General features: G+C 47.9%; 1 protein-coding gene across 3 annotated transcripts in view; it reads left to right on the top strand.

The window, feature by feature from the left end:
- The window catches only part of ZNF395 (zinc finger protein 395), a 48,379-nt gene that overhangs the window by 16,902 nt on the left and 3,921 nt on the right, over positions 1–27,556 (top strand). For all 3 annotated transcript variants that reach the window (XM_013982681.2, NM_001244495.1, NM_001244496.1), the window contains 7 exon segments: positions 13,447–13,693; positions 15,484–15,716; positions 18,118–18,227; positions 23,621–23,856; positions 24,263–24,363; positions 25,055–25,334; positions 26,670–26,762. In XM_013982681.2, the coding sequence (XP_013838135.1) occupies positions 13,460–13,693; positions 15,484–15,716; positions 18,118–18,227; positions 23,621–23,856; positions 24,263–24,363; positions 25,055–25,334; positions 26,670–26,762 (1,287 nt within the window). In that variant the 5' untranslated portion in view covers positions 13,447–13,459.

The following is a 27,556-nucleotide window of genomic DNA, read 5'->3' as shown; positions in this document are numbered from 1 at the left end:
CAGATTTGGGAGTTTGCTCGCAGAGCCTGGTCGTGCTCCACCTGCGGGAGGTCTGGCAGCAGGCCTTGAATTCCCCTGGTCAGGGCACCAAGACGGATTTTGGCTGGGAGAGGAGTGCAGGGCTGGGACCTATGTGCTGAAAGCGAGGTGCGTGGCCAGGCCGTGTAGAGTCCAGCTTTGGGCTGCAGAGCCGAGCTGACTGGCTGGGCATTGAGCTCAAGCAGGGAGCCCTGGGGCTGGTTCTCTGTGGCCAGCTGGCCTCTACATGGAATATGTTGGGTTTCTCAGTTCCCATCTTGCCGAAATGATGATTTCATTTCATCAGTGGCTCACCCCTGGTCCACTTCTTGATTTCCCATCAGAGTCAGCAATTGTTTTACTGGTTCTGGTTGAATATTCTCTTGCAACCTCAGTTCCCTGATGCCAGTGGATGGTGACCATTAAGCATTCCGAGTGGCCTGCTGTGTCATTTCAGGGTCCAGCGCCAGTCTGGGAACGGACAGGGGTGGGACCACATTTGTTGAGATCCTTCCAGATGCTGGGCACTGAGCCTATTTTTCACAGGTGAGGTGAGAAATGGAGGCTCTGAGGTGGTGGCTCATTGCCGAAGCTCACACAGGTCAAGGTGATGGGTTGCGGGGAGCCCTTTTCTGGGAGAGGCGTTCTGGGCAGTGTGCCCGGGCTTAGCTTCTCTTGCACGTGCTGGTTCCATTTTGAGGAGCTGGTTTTAGTTGCGCAGGTGATCCAGCCCTTTTTTACGCTCAGCCACAGCACTCCTGGGGAATGGGAAGCGTTCCCGTTGGCTCCAGTCCCGGGAGAGCAGAGCAGTCTCCCGGGAGACGTGGTGGCGGGACAGCGTGAGGAGCTGCCCCCATCCTGAAACAGGAAGGCTGACTCAACTGGGGAGTCAGAGTGAAGGGAAAAGTTGTATTCGAAGTTGATCCATGGAAGCCTGGTACTGCCCTTCTGGCCAGACTCCTGCCATCTTGGCTAGTCAGCCATCCTGGTCTTGGAACCAATTCTGGTATCCAGTTCTTATTTCAGTTCCTAAATGTTATTAGCCACTAGAATCACTAGTCATCCCAACAGCACATTTTTTTTTTTTTCCTTCTTTTTATTGCCGCATCTGAGGCATATGGAAGTTCCCAGGCTAGGGGTTGAATCTGAGCTGCAGCTGCCAGCCTAGGCCACAGCCATAGCCACAGCAATGCGGGATCCTTAACCCACTGAGCAAGGCCAGGGATCTAACCCATATCCTTAGGGACACTATGCCGGGTTCTTAACCTGCTGAGGCACAATGGGAACTCCCAGCACGTGATTCTTTTTTTTTTTTTTTTTTTTTTTTTTTTTTGTCTTTTCTGTGGCCGCACCCAGGGCATATGGAGGTTCCCAGGCTTGGGGTCGAAATCCAAGCTGTAGCTGCCAGCCTACGCCAGAGCCACAGCAATGCGGGATCTGAGCCGCGTCTGCAATCTACACCACAGCTCACGGCACCAGCATGTGATTCTTATTTTGTGATTTCTAATTTCCAAGATTCCAGCTTATTTCCCACTGGCTTACGTTTGGCAGTGTTGTAGCTCCCACTTGAGACTTGGATGCCTGAGGGTTATCAGGGCACCTCGGTCCCTTCCCTTCCCTGTTTCTCTTTCTGGATGGATGTCTCTCATTGGCCCTTCTTGTCTGCACGTGCCTGGTCTCCCGTCTATCATTTTGGCTCGCCCACTCCTGGCCGGGCCCCCGGACCAGGTGGCTGCTTTCTTGGGCACCTGTAGACCTGTGTGCTCTGATAATGCACCCTGGGAGAGGGCTGCTGCCTTTATTACTACTTTATTACTACTATTCCAGCCAGGAAAGTCAGCAGGTGGCTCTCACCTTCCCTGCAAACCCCTCTGTCTATTTACTTAGCATCATCAGGGAATGTGATTATTCATTCAGATGACTGCTGAGTTCCAAATAGTTTTTTTCCTTTAACCAGTTCAATGAAAACATAGGGAGCTTGCATTTCTCTGCCTTCAAAGGGGAGAGAGAACATAAGGGGCCCTTTTCTTGTCTTTCAGGATGGGCACCTCAGGCATCATGATCATGAAGCTTCCCTTTCTGGCGAACCATTCAGGGCCTTCTGCTAATGGTTTCTGGATTGTTAAGCCTTTTATTTATTTTGTTTTATTTTATTTTGGCCATGCCCATGGCATGCACAAGTTCCTGGGCCAGAGATTGAACTTGGACCACAACAGTGATCCATGCCACAGCAGTGACAGGGCTGGGTTCTTAACCCACCGAGCCACCAGGGAGCTTCTGTTAGGCATTTAAAATTTTCCCCTCTGTGTTTTATGTTTTGTGTTTTTTCTTTTTAAAAAGTTTTTGTATGTGTTGTATTTTTGAGGGTGGTTCTGCTGCTGCCAGCTCTTGCTTTTCGAAACTGTAAGTGCCTCTAATAGATCCCTTCTTCCTAATGAAACTCACACTGTTTTCCTCACAGCCTTGTGAGGGTCAGACAAGGCAACGTGAAGGCATCAGGGCTGGGACTCTGGAGCCCCTGTCCTGCTGCTGGGTCTCCACTTGGGGAAGAGAGAACTAGACCAGGGAGGGGCCAGGAAAGCTGCAGACATCACAGCTTGCCAGCTGGAAGCATGTCAGTGGGCTCTTAGGGGAACCTCAGTTTTCTGAGCTGCAAAATTGGGATTATGTCATCCCTCTATATTTTCTGGAGTTGCCGGGAGGTCAGGGAAGAAAAAAAGAAGGAAGCTCCTAGACATGGGTCTCAGGGTGAATGTAACCCCAGTGCCACTGAGGCAGTTTGACTTGACATGCAGGTTATATGCTTACTCTGCAACCTGCTGGAGAGAACTGGTCGTTCTCTGAGGCTTGTTCTCCTAGAGAGACTTGGCTTTTGGTTCCCTCCTTCCCACCTGCTCGGGGTAGAATCCTGAGTCAGCAGTCGTCCACCTCTGCGCCACCTGCTGGAACTCTCACCTAGTTTTGGTGCAGCCAGATCAGGTTTAACCACAGTGCAGGCACCCACAGGTACACACATGTGTGCGAGCGTGCCCCCATGCATGTACAAAAACAGTGCTGCATAAGCTCTCCACCTCACCGGACATTTGTGGGCATGAATTGCCTTATCCCTGCTTGCTTACACAGAGTTCTCCACCTATTTTCAAGGAAACACTGCTGTCTTAGCATCGAGTTTGAACACTAAAACTCTCCCCTTTATTTTTAGAAATTTTTAAAATTGTAGTTGGTTTACAGTGTTGTGGCAATTTCTGCTGTACAGCAAAGTGACTCAGTTATACACACATAGACATTCTTTTTTATATTCTTTTCCATCCTGGTCTGTCCCAGGTGATCGGATATAGTTCTGTGGGCTGTTCACTAGGACCTTGTTGTTTATCCATTCTGAATGTAAGAGTTTGCATCTGCCAACCCCAGACTCCCAGTCCATCCCACTCCCTCCCCCCTCCCCCTTGGCAGCCACACGTCTATGTCTGTGAAAAATTATCTCCTTGTGTTTGTTGCCTGTTTTCATTTTAGGGCGAGCAGCAGGTCTTATTTCTTCTAACACACCACTATGTTTTAATCTGGGGCTCTCCTCACCTGTGGAAATAGCATTTATTCAAAGTCATAAATAGGGGTCAGCAAGGTATGGTTTCTGCCCTGCAAGGCTTGCAGTCCATTGGTACTAAGAGAAGTAGTTCTGGATCACTGAGCTCTCACTGTGTGCCAAGTCCTGTGCTAAGAATTGTCTCGTTTAATACAGAATAGTGTATGCACGACAGAGCAGCAAATAAAGGGCACTGGGGGTTTTGAAAGCAAAGAGGGGGGAGCGAGGTGTGAAGGAAGGGGAAGTGTGTTTGTGCCTGGGCTGAACTGTGAAAACGCTTTCCTTCCCCGCTGGCAGTACAAACAGAACGCTCTCTTTGACTTGATTGAATGGCCGTTGTGCAGTCAGACCAACAAAAGTATTTGTCGATCAGGATCATTTATTTGCTGGAGAAAATTCCGTGTAGCCAGATTAGGTGACCTGTTTCTATGGCCCATCTCTTGGAATATGAAAATAGCACTGCTGTTTGGGGCCCTCATTTTCCCCTTCCATTTTCCTGTTACATCTATTACAGTAATGGAAAGGCTGGATATTCACTTACAGGAGACGCTGTAGAGAGGATACCAGCCCCGAATGGGGGATGGGCAACCTGTAAGACCTCTGCCAGTCCTGATAGTCTCGTTCCAGTTTTATCAGTAGTCTAAACTATTCTACATTGAAGCAGTGTAATTCAGTTTTTAACAACCCGCAGAAGAAGACAGTGATTAGAATGCCCTGAGAATCCAAATGGCCTCTGGACAACTGACTTAGAAATGTTGGAATTGAATCAGTTACTGGTATGATCAATGCTGTGATCTTAAGCTCCTAGCATGAAAATCTAAAATGCACACCACACATTTAAAAATGGTGCAGCAGGGCCTCATACATAACTTGAGAGACCTAGACATTTTAGCTCAGGCCCTGGCTACTCTTGCAGGCTTTTCTTTCCAAAGCCAGGCTGGGTAGAGAGTCCCCTGGGAAGAAAAGGGTCAATATGTGCTCCGTGAAGTTTTTGGTTTTGTTTTGTTTTTTTTCTTTTTTTGGAGCCCATACCTCAGAAGAAAATAAGGCTTGAGAACTACCAGGCAGCATTGGGGAGGTGATGGTGGAGTATGGCCACTTTGCTTCTTCCTGCCAGGGTTCACATGGTGAGGACCACAGATGTATTTGCATGTAATCATAAATATACTGTGGATGGGGGGTTCCCGTTGTGGCTCAGTGGAAATGAATCTGCCTAGTATCCATGAGGACGCGGGTTCGATCCGTGGTCTTGCTCAGTGGGTTAAGGATCTGGCATTGCAAAGACCAAAAAAAAAAAAAAAAAAAAAAATGCTGTGGATGCAACATAGCACCCCTCAGCAAAGTTCATCCCTGGCCACGAATTACTGAAAAATGAGTTGTTTGGGCAAATGAATTGTCCTCTTCTCCACTAAATTCTCTTAGAAGATAAAAGGTGTGGTTTGCTACAGCATCTTTGGATGAGCTTAGAACATCACATTGAAAAGAATTAAGTTAAAACTTTGCAGATTTAAAAGAAAAAATCAGTGACTTTTCTGACAAAAGATGATGCAAAGTGAGATGCAAAATATTACCCAAAGAACTAAACACTCGAATTCTTGTTCTGCCCAGTGGTTACCCAGCGGAGATCATAAAATAGATGGAAAGCTGTAGTTTAGTGGAGAACCTGACACTCTTGGTAGAGGGGTGATGTGGCTAAATTCTAAATTGTTGAGCAGAGAGGCAGCAAGCATGCAGACTTCAGCAAGTGGAAGTCTGACTCCAAACCTCACCCTCTGTAACAGCAACCCCCCCCCATTAGTTGTGTAATGAATCACTTTGACTTTATGACCTGTGTCCTGGAAGTGCCACTCGCTGATGTCATGGCTTGTTGAGTGTCCCAGGGAGGTAGGAGAGAGCAACCATTGTACGTGAGCGCGTGCACACATACATACACGTGCTGAGACATGGGGTTGTCCGGCAACAGTCACATGTCAAGCGGCAATTGGCAACTTAGAACCACAGAGAGGGTTTGTTTTCCTCTTCTGTCTATTCCAGTTATTTAACTGATGGCAGATGTCCTCATTAAGGGCTGTTAGCACATCAGGAGACATTTGCTGAGCCCAGAAAAGGGCTAACCCCTTTTGGACATGGACCAAAATACATCTTCGTGGGTAGCCAGCCCCTCCCTGTGGGTGACAGTGGTGGGAGTGAGAAGCAAAGAGGACTTGGGATCTCCTAACACTGTACTTTAGCCAGGAAGTCTTTCTTGGTACAGAGTTTAAGTTTCAATCAGGGACTTTAAGAAGTTGAGAATGTAACTCTTTAAAGCTGGATTCCTGTTGAAACATGGTTATTGTTTCCTGTTACTATTAGTGTTTCTTGATTTCTCTTTGTGGTACCAGAACCATAGGACACATTTGGGGCTGGCTGGTTAATATGGACCATTGATAGCTCCCAAGAAAGAATTGGTAGGGGAGTGAGGAGAAAGTAGAGATGGGGGGGGTTCCCTTTGTGGCTCAGGTTCAGTCCCTGACCTGGGGACTTCCACATGCTGCGTGCACAGCCAAAAAAAAAAAAAAAAAAAAAAAAAAAAAGGAGGGATGGGGAATAGAAGTTTGAAGGAGGCAGCAGTTCCACTGATAGAGACACACTGGTGGGGGTAGGGGATTGGTGGATTGGAACCCTTGATCTGAGGTATAAAGTAATAGGTGGTCCTGGAAAGCCACTCTAGGGTCCAGAATTAACCTGGCTTCTCCACCCACCTGCATGGCAGGCCTCTGTAGGTGTTTGAATTCACTTCTGAATCCCTCAAGGACTGCTGATTGTGTTAGCAACTGAGCCATATTCCTAACATGATGAGTGTGCCAAACATACCTGGCCACCTTGCCCAGCCTACACTGAGTCTAGATTCATATATTTTCACTTCTATGCTATCATTCTCTGGTGTAAATTTGGCTAAACTTTTCCTTAACTTTGGGGATTAATTACATCATCGCTTTGGGCCCGCCCAGAGGGCCATACGTGTATAAAGGTCTTCCCAAACCGCTAAATGATTAACAGTGACTTGGACTGTTGAACAAGGTCAGAGTAAAGCATTGACCTTTCTTTCGTAGGGAGGTGGTTAGGATGCAAGTGGAGAAGGGATTTTCAAGGAAAGAAAGGAAGTGGAAGTAGAGACTTGCAGGATTGGGAGCCGTTGTTTTGTTCTGTTTTGCTTTCTTTTCTATTGTGGCTCACTGACGTAGGGAAAAAAAAAAGCCATGTAGATAAAAAGCAACTTTATTGCATGTTTTATTTTGGGAGAGCTCACACCTCCTGGAGTAGTGGCAGGATCGTGCCCTTTGACACCAGATAGACGTGAGTTCAGTCCCCAGGGACGGCCTTTCCTGGTTGTGTAGCCCTGGCAACCTAACCTCTCGGTGGCTCAGTTTCCTCATCAGAAATAAAAGAACATATGTTTAAGTCATTTTGAGGATTAAATTAGTACAGTTTGTGAAAGCTAGTGCTATTAGGCATTTAATAAAGGCAGTTTCCCTTCCTTCTTTCTCTTCTGCTTTTAAAAAATTAAGATTTGGGTGGACTCTAAATAAAACAAATACTAAAATATACTTCAGAGTGGAATTCGGGCCAATTACAGGAGAAAGGCCAGAGAACACATGTGGGAAGAAACCGGAAGTGGGCAGGTTCACCCACCGTGCAAATCCAGCAGGCTTTTTTGAAGGTCACCAGCTTTGCAGACCAAGTAAAAAGTGTTCTTTACATTTTCTTTTTTTTCAAAGACTTAACAAAAACATTGTCAGAATCTGTTAGTCAAATATTTCAGGCTTCATCTGTAGACTGGAAGCCCAGGAATTTTGGAAATACTACCCTGTCTTCATTTTCAGTGGTAGAAACCTCAAACTTCCTGCTGTGGAAAGTGGGGGTGGCCACTGTGTTTTTATTGGTCAAGAGCAGGATTGTTGCTTTCTCTGGATGGATGCTGCCATCTGATGTCTCTGAGTGGCACTGTGGCTTCACTTCTAGCTCAGTGAGATTAAACTGAGGGTAGGAGGTTCTTGTTTCTGGTTTAAGGCTTCGAGGATGGTGGTAGGTGACTTGAGTTTTTAAAACCGCGTTAACTTGGATGGACATCTGGTGTCTTTTTGGTTTTTCTGATAGCGGTAGAGAATTTACTCTTTACATTTTTTTCTTCCTTTTGATTACATACACAGTAAAGCTTTCCGATAGAATGTTACTGATTATAAAGACACTTGGAGAGGAACTCTGTAGAATGCTGTGATTTTGATCTTTTTCTTAACCTCTTCTTTGCTTTCTAGGGAATTCATGGTAGAGATACCATACTCTCTGGTTCTAGCCCTGGAAGCTCTGATTAAAACACTTGTAGAAATGAGCCAAACCCTTTCCTCCATATTTGCAACTTTATTATTATTTTCTTTTTTTTAATGAAAGTATAGTTGATTTTTAATGCACTTATTTCTGCAAAGTGAACCAGTCATACACATATATACATTCCCCCCCCCCTTTTTTTTTGGTCTTTTTAGGGCTATACCTGCAGCATTCAGAAGTTCCCAGGCTAGGGGTCAGATCAGAGCTACAGCTTCTGGCATACACCACAGCCACAACAATGTGGAATCTGAGCCCCGTCTGTGGCCTGTGTCGCAGCTTGTGGCAATGCCAGATCCTTAACCCACTGAACAGCAAGGCCAGGGACTGAACATTCATCCTCATGGATACTAGTCAGGTTCTTAACTCGCTAAGCCACAGCAGGAACTCCTACATTTCCTTCCTTATATTATCTTCCATCTTGGTCTATCCCAAGAGATTGGATATAGTTCCCTGTGCTATACAGTAGGACTTTATTGTTTATCCATTCTAAATGTGATAGTTTGTATCTGCTAACCCTAAATTCCCCATCCATCCTGCTCTTTCCCCCTTCCCTTTGGCAACCACAAGTTTGTTCTCTATGTCTGTGAGTCTTTTTCTTTTCTGTAGATGGATTCATTTGTGCCATATTTTAGATTCCACATATAAGTGATATATGTTAGTTGCCTTTCTTTTTCTCATTTACTTCACTTAGTATGAGAATCTCTAGTTCCATCCATGTTGCTGCAAATAGCCTTATTTGTTCTTTTTATGTCTGAGTAGTATTCCATTGTGTATATATACCACACCTTCTTTTTTTTTTTTTTTTTTTTTTGTCTTTTTGCCATTTCTTGGGTCGCTCCTGCAGCATATGGAGGTTCCCAGGCTAGGGGTCCAATCGGAGCTGTAGCCACCGGCCTACACCAGAGCCACAGCAACTCGGGATCCGAGCCGCGTCTGCAACCTCCACCACAGCTCTCGGCAATGACGGATTGTCAACCCGCTGAGCAAGGGCAGGGATCGAACCCTCAACCTCATAGCTCCCAGTCGGATTCGTTAACCATTGCGCCACGACGGGAACTCCTGTACCACATCTTCTTAATCTGTTTATCTGTCAGTGGATATTTAGGTTGTTTCCATGTCTTGGCTATTGTGAATAGTGCTGCTGTGAACATAGGAGTGCACGTATCTTTTTGAATTATAGTTTTGTCTGGATTTATGCCAGCAGTGGGATTGCTGGATCATATGGTAGTTCTATATTTAGTTTTCTGAGGAACCTCCATACTGTTTTTCCATACTCTCTAGTGGTTCTACCAATTTACATTCACACCACCTTTGCAGGAGGGTTCCCTTTTCTCCACACCCCTCCAGCATTTGTTATTGTAGACTTATTAATGATGGCCATTCTGCCTAGTGTGAAGTGGTACTCCAATGTGGTTTTTATTTGCATTTATCTAATAATCAGCCATGTTGAGCATTCTTTTCATGTGCCTACTGGCCATCCATGTGTCTTCTTTGAAGAATTGTCTATTTAGGTCTTCCGCCCATTTTTTGGTTGGATTATTTGTTTTTTTGTTGTTGTTGAGTTGTATGGGCTGTTTGTATATTTTGGGGATTAAGCCCTTGTCAGTTACATCATTTGCAAAGATTTTCTCCCATTCTTTGTGTTGTCTGTTCTTTTCCTTTCTTTCTTTCTTTCTTTTTTTTAATGGTTTCCTTTGCTGTGCAAAAGCTTATAAATTTGATTAGATTCCTTTTTTTTTTTTTTCCTATTACCTTGGGAGGCTGGCCTAAGAAAACATTTATATGGTTTATGTCAGAGAATGTTTTGCCTATATTCTCTTCTAGGAGTATTATCTTTTAAACTTATTTTTCCCATTCATGTTTTGTTACTGTGAAGATATTTGCTTAGCATAATTTGCTGGGATGGTTGAGAAGGAGGCCAGGATTGGGGATATGTGGAGATGCCACAGAACTGAAATGAAGCCTTGGGGTACTTTTGGACAAGGGTGAAAGTAAAGAAGGTTTATAGACTTATTCAAAGAAAGTTTGAACCCACACCTGTGGTGCAGCTTTCTTTTGACCTGAGTGTGGCTGGAGGAAGAGGGGTGGGAGGGGGGAGAGAGGAGCTGGAGTTGTCACTTGAAATGTCAAGCTTAATAGATGCAGGTGGAGTTGGTCTGGTAGGCATTCCAGGTAGGGAAGTAATGTTGGTATTGAGTTCATGAAAATCCTAGTATTTTATACCAGCCACAGCACCAGGGATATGCTTTGCACATGTCAGTTCCTCAAATCCTGACTGGATAAACAAATTAGGAGGGAACAGGGGAGCTGGGACAGCAGAGATTAGGAGTGTGCTGGGGGGCGGTGTCAGAGGAAATGAACCTCAGCAGGATGGCAGAGGAGCCACTCGAGCCCTGGAGAAGGGGTGGCATGAGTTTGCAAAGTGCTGGGTCTGATGCTTTTCCTTCTGCCAGCAGACCCAAGCCCAGGAGTGGCTGGGTTCCCTGGTAGGATCTGTCCTAAAGTTCTGTGCGGGATGCAGGGGATTCAGGTTTCTGGGGGTGAAGGGACTGCAAAGTTCTGAATTGTTGGCGGATGACCGCTGGAAGTCGGTTGGTGGGAAGGCAGCAGGTGAGAAGGGCAGCTAGTAGCCTGGGAACCAGAAGGGGAAACCAGGAAGGAGGGCATGGTTGGGGGTTGTGAGTGCAAAGCTTGACCCTCCAGAGGCCGGGCAGTACCCTGTGCCTCAGTTCATGACATGGAAGGCAGAGATGGAAGTCAGTGAAGTCAAGGGAGGTGAGGAACAGGGAAGTAGAAGCTTAAGTAGTGACCCCAGGCAGGGCATATTTGGAAGAGGGGGGAGCATGGTGTAGTCCTGAAAAAACAGTCTTGGAATTGGTCCCTGGGGGCCCTGATTTGGCCCTTTACCTTGATCTTGGTCAAGTCTCTTAATCTGAGTCTTTTTTTTTTTTTAATTTTTAAAATGATTTTTATTTTTTCCATTGTGGTTGGTTTACAGTGTTCTGTCAATTTCTACTGTACAGCAACGTGACTCAGTCACACACGTATATATACACACATTCTTTTTCTCACATTATCCTCCATCGTAAGTGACTAGATATAGTTCCCTGAGCTTTATAGCAGGATTTTTTTGTTTTTGTTTTTTTTTTGAGATTAGAACTAGGATGGATGCTAATGGTACCAGTGGAATGAGACAATGCCAGTGCAGGACTTAAGAGTCTAGCACATCGGAAGTGCTCTTAAGTGTTAGGTATGAATATGATATTTACAGAATAATGAGGTGTTCCGAGGTGAGCCATCTAGGTCACCTAGGGGGTTATTACCAAACGGGGAAAAGGGATCATTTTTCATCTTTTAAAGAACATGGAAGATAAGTCTAGTACATAGTTATTTAGAAGCCTGTGCCCAGAAGGCTTCTACTAGAACGTTCTTATTTGCTCCTCTGAGGTTGGTGAGTGTGACTTACAGATGAGGAAACAGACTCTGACTGGGGACTGACAGTGTGGCCTGAACAGATCTGCTGTTTTTCCCTGCCTCCTGCTTACCAGAGAGGCTGTGGGTCGGAGTGGGATTTCCCAAGAGCAAGCCTGTTGGCTGTTTCAAATCGCTCAGGCTCTGTAAGATGGAGTTCCTCTTTTCTGGAATGGTATAGGCTCCTGAAGGTCAAGGGGTGGCCCCGGCCCTGGGGCTTAGGGGGTGCCAAGTGCCAAGAACCCTGCCTCTCAGGCAGGACTTTGGTTAAAGGAGTATCACACCAAGCTTTTTGGTCTGGTCTCCCTTCTTGCTCTTTCCCCCTATAAAATGCAGAGGACGGCACTGCCCAGTTCCCTGCTTTCTGGAGTATGACACTCGCGTGACACCTCGGAGAGCACAGAAATGATGTGTGTGGTTTCCAGAGCAGCCCCTGTTGGTCGTGGGGTGACTGTGCAGAGGCCTGGAACAGTCCTTCTTAGCTCATGTCAGGGCCGTGGTCCTGCATTTCTGTCACCCCTGAATGCACAAGCAACCTGACCGCCCCCAGGTGCTGTGGGAGGCAGTGAGGGGACCTGGGTTTGGAGCCATGAGACCAGATCTCGTTCAGGCTCTAGCACCAACTACCTTCATCGCCGTGAATAAGTCATTGAAGCTCTAGGCATTAGTTCCTCCAATGAAAAACAAGGAGCATGGAGTTCCTGTTGTGGCTTAGGGAGGATGCGGGTTCCATCCCTGGCCTCGCTCAGTGGGTTAAGGATCTGGTGTTGCTGTGAGCCGTGGTGTAGGTAGGTCGAAGATACGGATTGGATCTGGTGATGCTGTTGCTATAGTGTAGGCTGCAGCTCTGATTTGATCCCTAGCCTGGGAACTTTCATATGCCAAAGGCGTGGCCCTAAAAAGAATAAAAGAAGGAGCATTAGCATGGCCTGTTTCTGAAGTTGTTTGCAGCTTTGAAGCCAGCTGAGCTTGAGAACCTGCAAGTACCCAACAACCACTCTTCTACTCTGACTTAGCACTGATGTAATAGGATCCTGACCTGGGAAGTGGTCCTTGGGGTGTGGGTGGAGCAGCAGCTGAGAGGCTCCCTGTAGGCAGAGCAGTTTAAGCAACGCAACCCTGGGTACAGCCCTCCGGCACAATCATAAGGGATTTGTTAAATTAGCAATGATGCGTCTGCCTAAGAAAACACTGTGTGACTTCTGTTTTTGTGGAATAATGTATAATGACATAGTACAGCCCACGCAGGTTAAGTGAAAATTCAGTTTACCAAACCATGATCCCGTTTTTGTAGAAATAAAAGTATGTAAATCCATGTGAAGAGAAGCACTTGGAATGCTGTACTGGGTATCTCTGGGAGGCAGCTTCTTGAGTGACTTGTTTTTCTTTGTGCTTATCAGTATGTTCTAAAGGTCCCACTAGTAATAGATAAGTATTACTTTTGTTAAAAAAAAAAAAGTTGTGTGAGTTCTCCTGTGGTGCAGCAGGTTAAGGACCTGATGTTGTCACTGCAGTGGTTCAGGTTGCTGCTGTGGTGCTGGTTTGATCCCTGGTGTGGGAACTTCCACATGCTGAGGGTGTAGCTAAAAAAAAAAAAAAAAAAGAAGTAAAATTGGAGTTCCCATCATGGCGCAGTGGGAACGAATCCGACTAGGAACGATGAGGTTGTGGGTTCGATCCCTGGCCTCGCTCAGTGGGTTAAGGATCTGTGTTGCCATGAGCTGTGGTGTAGGTCACAGATGAGGCTTGGATCTGCCCTTGCTGTGGCTGTGGTGTAGGCCACTGGCTACAGCTCCGGTTTGACCCCTAGCCTGGGAACCTCCATATGCTGCGGGTGTGGCCCTAAAAGGACAAAAGACAAAAAAATAAGTTAAAAAAAAAAAAAGTAAAATTTACTTTAAAGTGCTTCGTCCTTTTTAATAGACTCTCTTGGGCTCCTGCTGTGTACAGGGCTTCCTGATTCCTCTGGATGATGGATAAAGGATTCTGTGTCCCCTTTGCTTCCCCAGGAAAGGCAGCAGCATGGCCAGCGTGCTGTCCCGGCGCCTTGGCAAGCGGTCCCTCTTGGGAGCCCGGGTGTTGGGGCCACCTGGGGCTGTCCCACCCTTGGAGCCGCAGGCAGAGCTGCTGGAGGGGGCGGCTCCCCAGCCCTTCCTTGCCTCTAAGGACACGTCCTGCCAGGAGCAGCCCAAGGAAGTGCTCAAGGCTCCTGACACCGCAGGTCCTCAGCCAGTGGCCTTTCAGCCTGGGCAGAAGGTAGGTTGATCTCTGAGTGGACTGGTGTCTGATCTCCACAGGCTTGGGTTTGGCTGCTCTAGTGATGCCCCGAGTGACAGACCAGAAAGTCTCTGGGTGATGGCTTTACCACAGATCTTTTCCCTCCAACAAGCTTCCCGAAACAGTGAGCCATCCCGAGCAGACCCAGGGCTCTTCCATGACAGTTCCTGGCTCAGGTCTGCCCAGAACCTCAGTTCAGAGCATGGCCAGAGCTCAGTTTTTCTTAATCTGCCTCAGCTTGCGCCTTTACAAAAACAAGGTGAAGAATCTCAGGCTTAGAGGAGACAGATAAGATGCACCTTTGAATTAGCTTTAGGAGTTCCCATTATGGCTCAGGGGAAACGAACCCAACTAGTATCCATGAGGATGCAGGCTCGATTCCTGGCCTCAACCAGTGGGTTAAGGATCCACCATGACCGTGAGCTGTGGTGTAGGTTGCAGATGCGATTCAGATCCCATATTGCTGTGTTTGTGGTGCAGGCTGGGAGCTGCAGCTCGGATTTGACCTCTAGCCTGGGAAGTTTTGTATGCCCCACTAAAAAGAAAAAAAGAAGGTGTTTGTTTAGTTGGATTGCTGTTTAGGTTTCCTTTTCCCAGGGCCCAGGCAGAGCCCAGGTATCACCTAAGCCTGAGCTTATCACTGGATCCAGGTGCATGGGCTCCTTTTTCTTTGCTTTTGCAAAAGCTCATGGTGGAGGCTGTTCCTTCTGCCTCTTTTTCAAAGCCTGTGTCTCTAGGCCCCTCTTCCTGTGAGGTGAGGCGACCTGCCAATTGATAGGTACCCTTGAGAGCAGTCAGCCTACTTCCCCTACCATTGTGCTCCCAGGCAGACCCAGGATTCTCTGAAAGGAAAAATGCGGGGTGTAGGCAATTCGAGGCAGTGTTGGGAGCCAGCAGGTATATAGGAGGCAAGGCAAGAAATCAGGAGGCCAGACACAGATTCCAAATTAATTTGATTGGAGAATTTAATCTGTTTACATTTAAGTAATTATTGATAGGTAAGGACTTAGTATTGCTCTCTTGTTAATTGTTTTCTTTCTCTTTTTTTCTCTCTTTTTCGAGCCGAACCTGCGTCATATGGAAGTTCCTAGGCTAGGGTTTGAATCAGAGCTCCAGCTTCCGGCCAACACCACAGCCACAGCAATGTCAGATCTGAGCTGCGTCTGCAACCTACACGGAAGCTCATGGCATCGCCAGATCCTTAACCCACTGAGCGAGGCCAGGGATTGAACTTGCATCCTTATGGTTTCTAGTCGGGTTCATTACCACAGAGCCACAATGGGAACTCCTTGTTGTTTTCTGTTTTGTAATTCCTTTCTTCTTCTCTTGCTATCTTCCTTTGTGATTTTTTTTTTCAGTTCTGTGTTTTGATTCCTTTATCTTTTGCATATCTACTAGAGGTTTTTTCTTTGTGGTTATCATGAGGCTTATAGAAAACTTCTTATAGTTGTAACAGTCTCTTTTAATACAATAACAACTTAACTTTTTTTAATTGCATATAGACTCCAAGTTCCATAAAAATCCCAGAAACTAACACATTTGGTCTCTCCATCTAGAGGGTTTATGAGGGTCTGTTTTGGGAAGAACCAACCCACTGTGGTTAGTCTGAGTGTTCAGGTGGGAAGCAGGTACCCGGAAGCATCTGCTTGAATTAAAGCTGAGTCAGAGAATGTGGTTTGTGACAGGTGGCTCCTGGCTCCCAGAATTTGGGGCATATGGAGTGAGAACTCCCAGATGTTGACCACTGGTTGCTGTTTTTCTCCCCCCAGGTTTGTGTGTGGTATGGGGGTCAAGAATGCCCAGGGATGGTGGAGCAGCATAGTTGGGCAGAGGATAAGGTGACTGTCTGGCTGTTGGACCAGAAGTTACAAATCTGCTGCAAAGCGGAGGAGGTGTGGCTGGCTGAGCTGCAGGGCCCCATCCCCCAGGCGCCACCTCCAGAGCCTGGAACCCAGGCACCAGCCTACCGGCCTGTCTCCAGGAACATTGACGTCCCAAAGAGGTTTGTGTGGGAGAACCTGGGCTCTGAAAGGCACGTGGGTGGTGAGGTATGGGGTTGTGAGATGCCTGGTGAAGGGGGAGGAATGTGGAAGTCCCAGATATCGAGTGGTCAAGGTCTCAGGCAAATGGAAACAGTGGGAGGGCAGTCTCTGAAAAAAACCCAGAAGGGCATCTATCTTTTCTTCCCCGACGGCTTTGTCTGGCTAGAGGCTGTTTTTCCCCCATATGCTTTAAACGAAAATCAGTTCTTAGTTTTTCATGATGAGAGGGCAAAAAAATGGCTTCGATCAGGAGTCAGCAAACGTGCTCTGAATGGGCCAGATAGTAAATAACGTAGGCTCTGTGGGCCAGACGGTCTCTGTTACATCTGCTCTGCTCTGCTGTGGTCACACGGAATCAGCTGCAGACAGTACATAAGGAGGCGGGCATGTTTGTTCCAATAAAACTTAAGAATCTTAGATTTCAGTTTCAGGTAATTTCCATGTCTCACATGTCAAGAAATAATATTCTTCTTTTGATTTTTAAAACCATTTGAAAATTGTTGAAGCATTCTAGCTTGTGAGCCGGGCTGACACAGGCTGCAGGCTCATAGGATTGCTGACCCCCAGCTAGATAATTAAAAGCACTGATGCTGAACGAAGAATGCACTTTGCTTTAAGACTTTCAAGACACGATATTCCCCTGAGAATATGCATACTCTGATTTCTATGTTATATACTTTGTGTACATTGATCTTTTAAGATTAAAAAAGAAAATCCTCGATGAGATTCTTATATACAGGATATGTAAGTGGTTGAGCCCTGCGCCACCTCTTTCTGTGTTTGTGGGTGCTGTTATTGACAGTGCACCCAAGGGTCTTGAGACCAGATCAGAGCAACAACATTTGTGATTCCAAATTCATAGGAATGCTGGCAAGAATTTGCCTTTCTGTTCTGTGGAAATAAAATTACAGATGATCACACAAAAAAGGGGATGTTAACTTGTTTAATATGTTACTAGTCTTGATTTAGCTTCTTCAAGCCCAGTTGCATATTTTAGTAGATCTGAGTTGTAAAGAATGAATTAATATAGTCCTTTGAAATAGATGAGCCATCTAGAAATTTCAGACTGACGTATAAGTTAGCATTAACTTATAGCTTTTATTTCCAAAATAATGTAACTTGATACAGATTCTTAAAATATGTAAAATTTTATAGAGCTCTGCTGTATAAAGCATTGAGTTTTGCATTGGGAAATTTATTTTAGTATTTCTGGGGATTTTTGCTCATTGGCTTATAAAATACCAGGTTCTGTTGACATTCAGAAATTGTCAGAACACCTCATCATTAATCTTGGTGGGAGGGGAAGGAAATTGGTTAGTATAATTGTGCTCTCAATTTTTTTTTTTTTTTTTTTTTTTTTTTTGCTTTTTAGAGCCACCCGTGTGGCATATGGAAGTTCCCAGGCTAGGGGTTGAATTGGACCTACAGCTCCCAGCCTCCACCACAGCCACAGCAACTCAGGATCAGAGCTGTGTCTGCAACCTACACCACAGCTCACAGCAACGCCTGATCCTTGACCCACTTAGCGAGGCCAGGGATCAAACTCACATCCTCATGGATACTAGTTGGATTTGTTTCTGCTGCATCACAATGGGAACTCCCAGTTCCCTCTTAAATTTAAACAAGTTCCTGTTGTGGCTTAGCAGGTTAAGAACCTGACTAGTATCCATGAGGAAGTGGGGTTTGATCCCTGGCCTTGCTTACTGGGTTAAGGATCTGGCATTGCTGAAAGCTGCGGTGAAGGTTGCAGATGCTGCTTGGCTCCCACGTTGCTGTTGGAGCAGAAGTTACAAATCTGCTGCAAAGTGGAGGAGGTATGGCTGGCGGAGCTGCAGGGCCCCATCCCCCAGGCGCCACCTCCAGAGCCGGGAACCCAGGTGCAACTGCAGTTCCAATTCGACCCCTAGTCTGGGAACGTCCATATATCACAGGTGTGGCCCTAAAAAGAAAAAAAAAAAAATTTAAATATGAGATGGGGAAAGGAAAGTGATTTTGGTGATTTTGAATTCTAGCCCATGCAGTATTTCATTGCTTCCTTCTCCTCAAATAAAATTCCTGGTTTTAAGCAGCAGAGCTAGAGTTAGGAAGTGAATTCGGTGGAGAGCGGAACTGCCTCTGGGTGTCAGCAGTGAGGTGGGACCCGACCAGCCTGCTTATGCCGGGGTTGACTGAGATTTTAAAGGCAACTCAGAATGTAGTATTTTTCACGAAGAACGAGGAGAGGTCTTCATGACTTGTCTCACTGTTTCCTGAGCACGCGCTGACTGGAGTGGGGTGTGAGGGGCCAGTCCAGGGACGTAAGATGCTCGCGGGACCAGCTGTGTGGGGAGGTAACCTCTGGCTCTCCCCGTTTGACTCCAGGAAGTCGGATGCCGTGGAAATGGACGAGATGATGGCGGCCATGGTGCTGACCTCCCTGTCCTGCAGCCCCGTTGTGCAGAGTCCTCCCGGGGTCGAGGCCAACTTCTCTGGTGAGGAAAAGGGGCCTGAGTGCGTTCTGGGTGCGGCAGAGGCCCACGACTGACTTCCTCTGCTCGGGGCAGCTCTTTGCCAGAGTTGCCGGCGGCCTGGCCGTGAGGTTCCTGGAGTCTCTTCTTCCTTGTGTCCCAGGCTGGCTGAGTGACATGGAGTTAGATGCTTCCCATTCTTTTTCCTCAGTTTCCTCCTCTGGGGAGATGTGTCCTGGTGCATTGTGAAGATGAATGAGCATGGGACTGAGCCCCACGGGCCACTTGAGTAAGTTCTTCTATGGGAGTAAGCGAGTGAGGCATTTGTGGGGCTGAACCAGGCCAGTAGAGGAACGTTTAGTTCGATAGTAGAAGCTTAGTAAATGGTCCCCTAGTGGCCTCAGCCGATTCATGCCCCTCTTCCAAGGGCCGAATTCAGCCTTGTAAATTAGTGTGGAGTAAACCAGCTGAGTCTAAAAGAAATCTAGGAGTTCTCTGTGGCGTCGTGGGTTAAGAATCCGGCGTGGTCACTGCAGCGGCCTGGGTCACTGCTGGGGCACGGGTTCCATCCCTGGCCTGGGAACCTCCACATGCCACGGGCATGGCCAAAAATAAATAAATAAAATAAAATCGAATTGACTGATACAAACCGTTGGTATGACTTAGCAAATTTATAAATTGAAAGAAAATTCTAGCACAACCCCCAGAATACATTAAAAATACTATAGGAGGCGGAGTTCCCATCGTGGCTCAGCGGGAGCAAATCTGACTAGCATCCATGAGGACACAGGTTCGATCCCTGGCCTCGTTCAGTGGGTTAAGGATCCGGCATTGCCGTGAGCTGCGGTGTTGGTCGCAGACACGGCTTGGATCTTGTGTTGCTGCAGCTACAGTTCTGAATCAGCCCCTAGCCTGGGAACTTCCATATGCCGAGGGTGTGGCCCTAAAAAGACAAAAAAAAAAAAAAAAAAAAATTGGGGATGGAAATGCTGTAAAATTTGGTTTGTGATGATCTGTTGTACCACTATATTAAAAAAAAAAAAAAGAATACCATAGGAGGAAGGGGATTGCTGGATACTAGTCATGGGACAAGACTGGTGGTGAACATGAAGTTTTTTTAAAAATTCATTATAGGGCTGGCCTAACTTACTCCCAGGGAATAACTTTTTCATTGGTTAGAACTAACTGAATTGTGAGCTTCTTAATTCTTAAGCTTATAGGAAAATAGAGTCAGCTCTCCATGATTACAGAAAGGTTCTGTAACCTGCATACCAGGAGGAAAGCAGCCTTTGCAAGCATCCCTTATCAGTAATCTCCTAGACGGAAAATGAATTTCAGGCAGTGATAAGGCAGACCTATCTCACCCAAGGCCTGTCATCAATGACTAGGCTGCCAGGGGTAGGCACGGCATCACACAACTGCTCTGTGAGTGCCGAGAGGCTACACAGGCAAAGCACAGAATCCGTACGTGTTCACACACACCCCCCCCCAACACCAACACCATGTACGCAGCTAACTGACAATAACTGACAATATGCCATGATCTCTTAAGTCCCTTTGGAAAACAATTTCTCATTGTCTCTTAAAGATATTTTTCCCATTACAGTCTATTTTTGGTCTTATGTTGAAGTCAATGGAAAAATAAGGCCTCCTCGGCAGCTAATCATGTGGACATATTCTGCACAAAGTGAAGCCTCTGCAACAACCAGAACCTTGCTGTAATCATGGATGCGACTCGCACAGAATCCATCTGTTCCCTCCGGTCCCTGCATTGTTAGAATGGCTCCGTGTGTGTGTGTGTGTGTGTGTGTGTGTGTGTGTGTGTGTGTGTAGAGAGGAGGGAATTACAAGTATTTCTTAGAAGTTCATTCTGCATTTGCAGGTAGCTCTTTGCTTTCATGGTATGGAATCTCTCTTGACCCTGCGCTAGAAAGTCTTTTTACTTTTTTTCTTTTTAGGGCTGCACCTGTGGCATGTGGAGATTCCCAGGCCAGGGGTCAAATCACAGCATACAGCTGCTGGCTTACACCACAGCAATTCGGGATTTGAGCCGTGTCTGTGACCCACACCACAGCTCACAGCAACACCGGATGCAGGTTCGACCCCTGACACACTGAACGAGGCCAGGGGTCGAACCTGCATCCTCATGGATACTAGTCAGATTCATTTATGCTGTGCTACAGCAGGAACTCCTAGAAAGTCTTATTATCCAAGGTAAAATAATTTTTGATCCTCTTCTCAGATATACGTTTATTTATGGGATTCACTTTTCCCTTTGCTTTTTATTTTTCTTCCTCCAAGTGCCAATTTGCCAGTTTTAGTGTTGAGCCATTTGAATGCTTCCTCCGTGGAAAGCTACTGTTTTGCAGGGTGGGCGTGCCCTTTGACCTGCCCTTCTCCGGTTCCCACCATGCTACATGTAGCATTCTGCTTTCTTGCCCTTCTCTCCTTGGTAGGTTTCCCGAATGGATGTGTGTGGACCCTTGACCTTTGGTGGCTCCTGAGTTCTTTCCTGAATGTCTAACCTGTTTAAAGCCCCAGGTGTAAATGTCATAAACCCTTGGTTTCCAGGAAGTCACAGCTTTGAGACTTGACAGCAATCCTGAAGGAGGGCAGGTGCATCTGTCCCATTCTGCTTGGGTGGGTTTCTCCTAGATTGTGAGACTTAATTAAAGAGCCTACATTGGAATGCTGGGTATCCAGATTAGCCTAGAACTGATTTGAACATGGACCAGATTGAGGGAAAAGCGGGGAGTTTATTGTGGCCACAGGGCATGTGGTAGACGAGCTCAGAATCCAGGGTAAGGAGGCTCCATGGGATGCTGCCCATGTTGGGAGGTGGGGCTTTTGGGGACAAAGCCACTGTACCTGCGTGTGTCACAGTTTTTTCCCCCTTTTCGTACTATTTCCTTGTATCGAAAAATTAGATCCTCCTATATTAAACATGCATACAAATTTATGGCCTAGGCATGAAAGAGTCTGGGTTGGGTCTAAAGGAGCCTGAAGAAAGGCAATTTAAAAACTGAGAATTTGGAGTTCCCATTGTGGCTCAGTGGGTTAAGGACCTGATGTTGTCTCTGTGAGGATGTGGGTTCGATCCCTGGCCCCACTCAGTGGGTTAAGTATCCAGTGTTGCCGTGAGCTGCAGTATAGGTCTCAGATGCAGCTCTGATCCAATCTGGCATTCCTGTGGCTGTGGCATAGGCCGGCAGCTGCAGCTCTAATTCGACCCCTAGCCTGGGATCTTCCATATGCCACAGGTGCAGCCCTAAAAGAGAAAAAAAAAAAAGGGAACTTCATGTCTCACTGTGATCTTCTGGTTCAGACACGATGCTGCGAGCAGGGCAGCCAGTCCAGGCCATGTCAGGTGATGACGGGCCATGTCATCTCATGATGAGTCTGATCTGCTCTCAGAGCTTGTCTTTCCTTCTCCAGACATGTTCCCTGTGGATAAAAAGCAGGGGCCACCTGGGCTGCAGCTAGCTCTGGTAAAGACTACACCTTTCGACAGCTGTGAGAGCCAGCTGAATGGTTTCTTTTCACATGCAGGTTTTGATGTACTTGCCTGGGTTTAAATTATCAAAAGGCATTTTTAAAGAAAGCCTTGCTAACAAGCCCTTAGCATGGCCTCTCCATTCTACTCCACTGCAGGAAAAACTTCCCAAGTGGTACCCAGGCTGCTTGTCTGTGCACAGAAGGCAGGAGAGGCTTTTCCTCTCCGTCTCCCCACTCTTCCCCTTACTTTTAAAGTGAGAATTACATTTTAATTAGGTGATCTTTCCCTTAATCATGCAGTTTCCCCCCACTGTCTGAAAGTAGAGAGTTTCTATGAAAGTTTTCAAAAAGTGAAATGATGTAAAGCAGAGTCAGTTATCTCAGGACACACCTTGCTAACGGATGCACAAAATACATGGAAATAAAGCACAGATGCTCACAGACTCTGCTCAGAGCTATGGCAGCTGGATGCTCAGATGCTGAGTGTGGTTCCCTGGAAGGAGCTTGGCAGGGGCACCCTCACCTCTCGGGGTGCGCTATCTCTGTAACAGCTGCTGCCAAACCCGTGCTGAATGCCATTTTTCACCTTATTTCATAAAGTGAAAACCCTCCTCAGATTTCTTTCAGTTAGTGAAAGTGTACTAATGTACACCTGCCACTCGGGATTCATGGGAGATTGGTTCCAGGACCCATGCAGATCCCAAAATCCGTGGACGCTCAAGTCCCTTGTACAAAGCGGCATCATGTTTGCATATAACCTTTGTCCATCCTCCTGTATACTTTAAATCATCTCTGGATTTCTTATAACTACCTAATACAATGAAAATAGTTGTAAATACAATGTAAATAGTTGCTGGTGTGTGGCCGATTCAAGTTTTGCTTTTTGGAACTTTTTTTTCCCTGAATTTTTTTGTTTTTTTTTTTCGGTCTTTTTAGGGCCACACCTGCAGCATGTGGAGGCTCTCAGGCTAGGGGTCGAATTGGAGCTGCACCCTCTGGCTAGCGCCGTAGCCACAGCAACTCAGGATCTGAGCTGCGTCTGTGACCTATACCACAGCTCACAGCAATGCCAGATTTTTTTTTTTTTTTTGCTTTTTAGGGCTGTACCTGCAGCATGTGGAGATTCCCAGGCTAGGGGTTGAATCAGACCTGCATATGAAGGCCTATACCACAGCCACAGCAACGTCAGATCTGAGCTGAGTCTGCAACCTACACCACAGCTCATAGCAATGCCTGATCCTTAACCCACTGAGCAAGGCCAGGGATCAAACCCACAACCTCATGGTTCCTAGTCAGATTTGTTTCTGCTGAGCCACAGCGGGAACTCCCTCCCTGTGTATTTTTAATCCATAGTTGGTTGAATCCTTGGATGTGGAAACTGTGGATTTGGAGGGCCGATATGTAGGTCTTTCATAAAAGGGAAATGGGGTAGGCCAACTTTCCGGACGCAGGGGACACCTGCACACAAAGTGAAGTTGCATTATCAATGTGGCTGTGATGAGGTCCCTGGCGGCTCAGCAGGTTGAGGATCTGGCTTTGTCACTGCTGTGGCTCCGGTTTGATCCCTGGCCAGGGAACTTCTCATGCTGTGGGCATGGCCAAAACCCCAAACACAGACAAACAGAACATGGCCATGAAAGGAAGTGTGCCCTGGAGCAGAGCAGGACCACCCGCAGATGGTGCTGCAATGACTAGACCCACTCCTCATTTTTACAGAAGCTCGAAAGGGGAGGGTTTGTTGGTGGTTGGTTTTTGCGTCCCCTCTTGGAGCGGCCAAGCCAGGCAAGCAGAGCCAGGAATTAGACTCAGAGACCCAGACTCCAAACTCTAGTTTCCTGGCCTCCGACCTGGGCTGTCCATGTGGCATCTGGTATAGACCTGGGGACAGTCCCCTGAGCGTCCTCTGTCTTCTCTCTGCCCAGCTTCCCGCGCCGCCTGTGACCCGTGGAAGGAGAGTGGCGACGTGTCAGACAGCGGCAGTAGCACCACCAGCGGGCACTGGAGCGGGAGCAGCGGTGTCTCCACCCCCTCCCCTCCCCACCCCCAGGCCAGCCCCAAGTATTTGGGGGATGCCTTTGGTTCTCCGCAAACTGATCATGGTTTTGAGACTGATCCAGATGCTTTCCTGTTGGATGAACCAGCTCCCCGCAAGAGAAAGGTGCGTGGTGTGAGCTTGGCCATGGAGGGGCTGGGCCCCACGGGTCCTGGGCCTTTGTGGGCTCCATCCTATTTCAGCTTGCCTTTGCTGCTTGTGTTTCCTCCTGGCATTCCTCAGAGCCCACTCCTCTCTAATGTCACCTCCTTGGCCTTCTCACCTCACCCCCACTCTGCCTTCGTTCCTGCTTCCCTCTAAAGAGGCCTCTGACCAGTCTTACCCCCCACCCCCACCCCCCAGTCTCTGGGCTCTCTGCTGGTCCCTAGGACCAGCTCTCAGCGCCAGGCTCTCTGTCCCTGCTTGTCTTTGGCCCCCGAGGACCCCTTTTCGCGAGCCTTTTGCTGGGTTCTGTTTGAGAGGGGGCTGAGGGAGGAGACACCACCCCTCACCCAGCCTCCCTCTCCCCCAGAACTCGGTGAAGGTGATGTACAAGTGCCTGTGGCCCAACTGCGGCAAAGTCCTGCGCTCCATCGTGGGCATCAAGCGACACGTCAAAGCCCTTCACCTGGGGTAGGTACGAGCCCAGGGCCCCTCTCCTGAGGATGCCGTTCAGGCATCTTCCACCTGCTGCTCCCCAAGACCTACAGCTCAGAAGGCTTCTGGGAAACAGGCTAGGCTGGTGGAGGCTGCCACCCACCCTGACCCTGGGCCCCACAGAACAGCCCCTGGGAGAGAGGTCTTTGCTGGGGAGGGCGGCCCCTCCTGTGGGACTGGGTGCAGAAGCTGTTGCTGGGCAGGGAGCTCCACCACCTTGCAGGAGTGACTTCTCACCTCGAGATAGGAAGAAGATGCTTCGTTCAGGTAGTTAGAGGGTGACTGGTGAGAGCCTGTGGTGAGTTCAGCATCTGCTTCTTCTCAAGCACCCGGGGCTCCCTTTGCACTGACCCCCTGGAGCCTGGGAAACAGACAGCCCTTTCCTCTGAGTGAGTGGGGACCATAGAGGACCCAGGGCTGAGCTCAGAGTCACATTGTGCAGGAGAGGTTCGCACATGTTTTGTGAGAGGAGAGGCCTTAGGCGCCAGGATGCACAGTTCTGTTGATGTGCAAGCTTGTCATGCCCTGTGACCCAGCATCAGGACCAGGGCTTCTGGGGGTCCTCCTGGGCGCCTTGTCTAACTTGCCGGGTGACTGTCTCCATGTCCCCTGTGTTTGGACCAGGGCAGCTTGTCCCTGGCCCTCACTGCATCTCCTTCCCACACAGGGATACCGTGGACTCCGACCAGTTCAAGCGGGAGGAGGATTTCTACTACACGGAGGTGCAGATGAAGGAGGAAGCTGCTGCCTTGGGCGCCCCCGCAGCTGACCTGGCTCCCACCCCCGGCATGACCAGCCCACCCCTCGCCATTCTCCCACCGCCTCCTCCCAAAGCCCAGCCCTCAGGCCCAGATCACCCTGGCCTGGAGTCCTACCTGCCCTCTGGTGCTCTCAGCAAGTCAGCTCCTGGCTCCTTCTGGCACATTCAGGCCGACCATGCATACCAGGTACAGGGCAGTGACAGGCTGGGAGCTCAGCGCGAGGCCATGAGGACATTCAGGGTCTGTCACTGGCCAGCCTGATCATAGGCCACTGACCAGTGGCCTCTGATTGAAGGCTGAGTCTTTTGGCTCAATTACTGATCTCTATCATCTACAAAGAAGAAAATGACTTCACACCCGATAAATATGGGGATTCCAGAGTTCTCCCTCGGTGGCTATCATGAGCTGTTAGGAAAAATCTGGCTGAATCCCCAGGTAACCAGGTTGATGGGTTTGGACTGGGGAAATATTACATCACTGGTTATAAAAGGGGGCAGGGTAGTGAAGGTGAGCTTCCCAGAGCAAATCCCTAGTTCTAGAATTGTGCTGTGTTAACAAGTAACCCGGCACTTGCTCTTTCTAATTCCTACTATATGTCAAACATTGAGCCAGGCTTTGCAGGTAAAATAAGACATAAGTTTCTGACCTTGTGACGTTTGTGGTTTAGCTGAAGAGAGAATTTGAATGTATAACTATCATTCATTATAATAAGGCATCAGGGTATCTTCTTGGAGGCACAAGAAGTTGTTGTGGGTCCAGGAAAGACCAAGCTGTTAGGCCCATGGGGTGGGGAAAGTTGTCATGGAGTGGGTGTCATTTGGGATGGCCTTCTCTGCAAGTACAGAAGACACTGCTTGTGATGTACCAGCTTTTCTTAACATCCTTTTAAGCCTGTGGCTTGGTTTTATCTGACTCTTGGCTGATTTGCAAGTTACTAATTAAAACACAGTGCTTTCCGTCAGAAAGCCTTTACAGAAGCAGCCAGCTCTTCTCCTCGTTAGAATGAGTGGTCACTTACCTATTTTATGTTTGGTCTACTTTAGGTGGCCATTCAGGCATTGGCTGGCCCTGTGGGCTGGGGGCCTGGGAAGGGCGGCTGGTGTCTTCACAAGAAACCTGAGCCTGGGTGTGCGGCTGAGAGTTGCTGCTTCTAGGCAGTTGCCTGAGGACGCCATACACTTAACGTGGCAACACCAGCCCCACTCAGAAAGCTTTGGGACTTCTCTGGGGAACTGCCTATAGCTTGTTCTTGGTGGGTGATCCAGCCAAGAAGTTAATCCTGGGAAATGATTAAACCATGAGGCTGGCATCGTAAACCAGCTCTGAGAGCACGGTTCCAAAAAAAGATTGAGGCCACTAAGGAGACTCCAGAGTTGTTACTCTGGCGTTTCTCTTGGAAAGAGTGTTTCGGGGTGTCCCCCTCCCCCGTAGTTCCCTGTCATAGATGCACCTGCTGCTATACACTGTGAGGTCACAGGGACAAGGCTGGGGCCCAGGCTGACGCTCTTCTGTCTCCTGCAGGCCCTGCCATCCTTTCAGATCCCCGTCTCGCCACACATCTACACCAGTATTAGCTGGGCCACTGCCCCCTCCACGGCCTCCTCCCTGTCTCCGGTAAGCCTGCCGGCTCTGAGCCCGTCAGCACCTCTGGGTGCCCTGAAACCCCCCAACCCCTTTCCCTGAGGGCCTTCCACACACACCCCAGTGCTGGAGGCCTTCCCCTCCCACTTGCCTCCTGCGCCCTCAACTTCTTGAGGATCTGCATGCCCTCTCTCCCCAGCTCACCCCCCAGCTGGTCACAGCACCCCTTTAGGAGGTGGGAGGGGCACCCAGATCACGCAAGTTCATGGCCAAGAAGATCTCGATGCCAGGCGGGGTCAGTGCCCTGTCCAGCCCCGAGTGTCTGGGTACTCAGCCAGAGGAGGAGAGAGGATGTGGGAAAGCTGGAGAGGAAGAGGGCCGGTGAGGAAGGGGGTGTGTATGGGTGGATCAGAAATGTCTGGGCCACTGCGGACTAGAGTCATCAATTGCCTGCCTCAGGCCTGAAGTAAACTAAAGTCATTATGAACCAGGCACAGTGGGTTCTGGTCTTTTTAAAATCATTTTTTATTTTTTATTTTTTGAATTATTTATTTATGTTTGCTTTTTAGGGCCGCACTTGTGGCATATGGAGGTTCCCAGGCTAGGGGTCAAATTAGAGCTACACCTGCTGGCCTACACCACAGCCACAGCCATGCCAGATTCAAGCTGCATCTGCAACCTACACCAGAGCTCACAGTAACACCAGATCCTTAACCCACTGAGCAAGGCCAGGGATCGAACTCGCAACCTCATTCATGGTTCCTCGTGGGATTCATTTCCACTGAGTCATAGTGGAAACTCCTAGTCTTTTTTAAAAAATTGGACTG

The sequence above is a fragment of the Sus scrofa genome, chromosome 14 (assembly GCF_000003025.6).
Source record: "Sus scrofa isolate TJ Tabasco breed Duroc chromosome 14, Sscrofa11.1, whole genome shotgun sequence".
Classification (NCBI taxonomy): domain Eukaryota; kingdom Metazoa; phylum Chordata; class Mammalia; order Artiodactyla; family Suidae; genus Sus; species Sus scrofa.
This window is presented reverse-complemented; position numbering and strand designations above follow the sequence as displayed.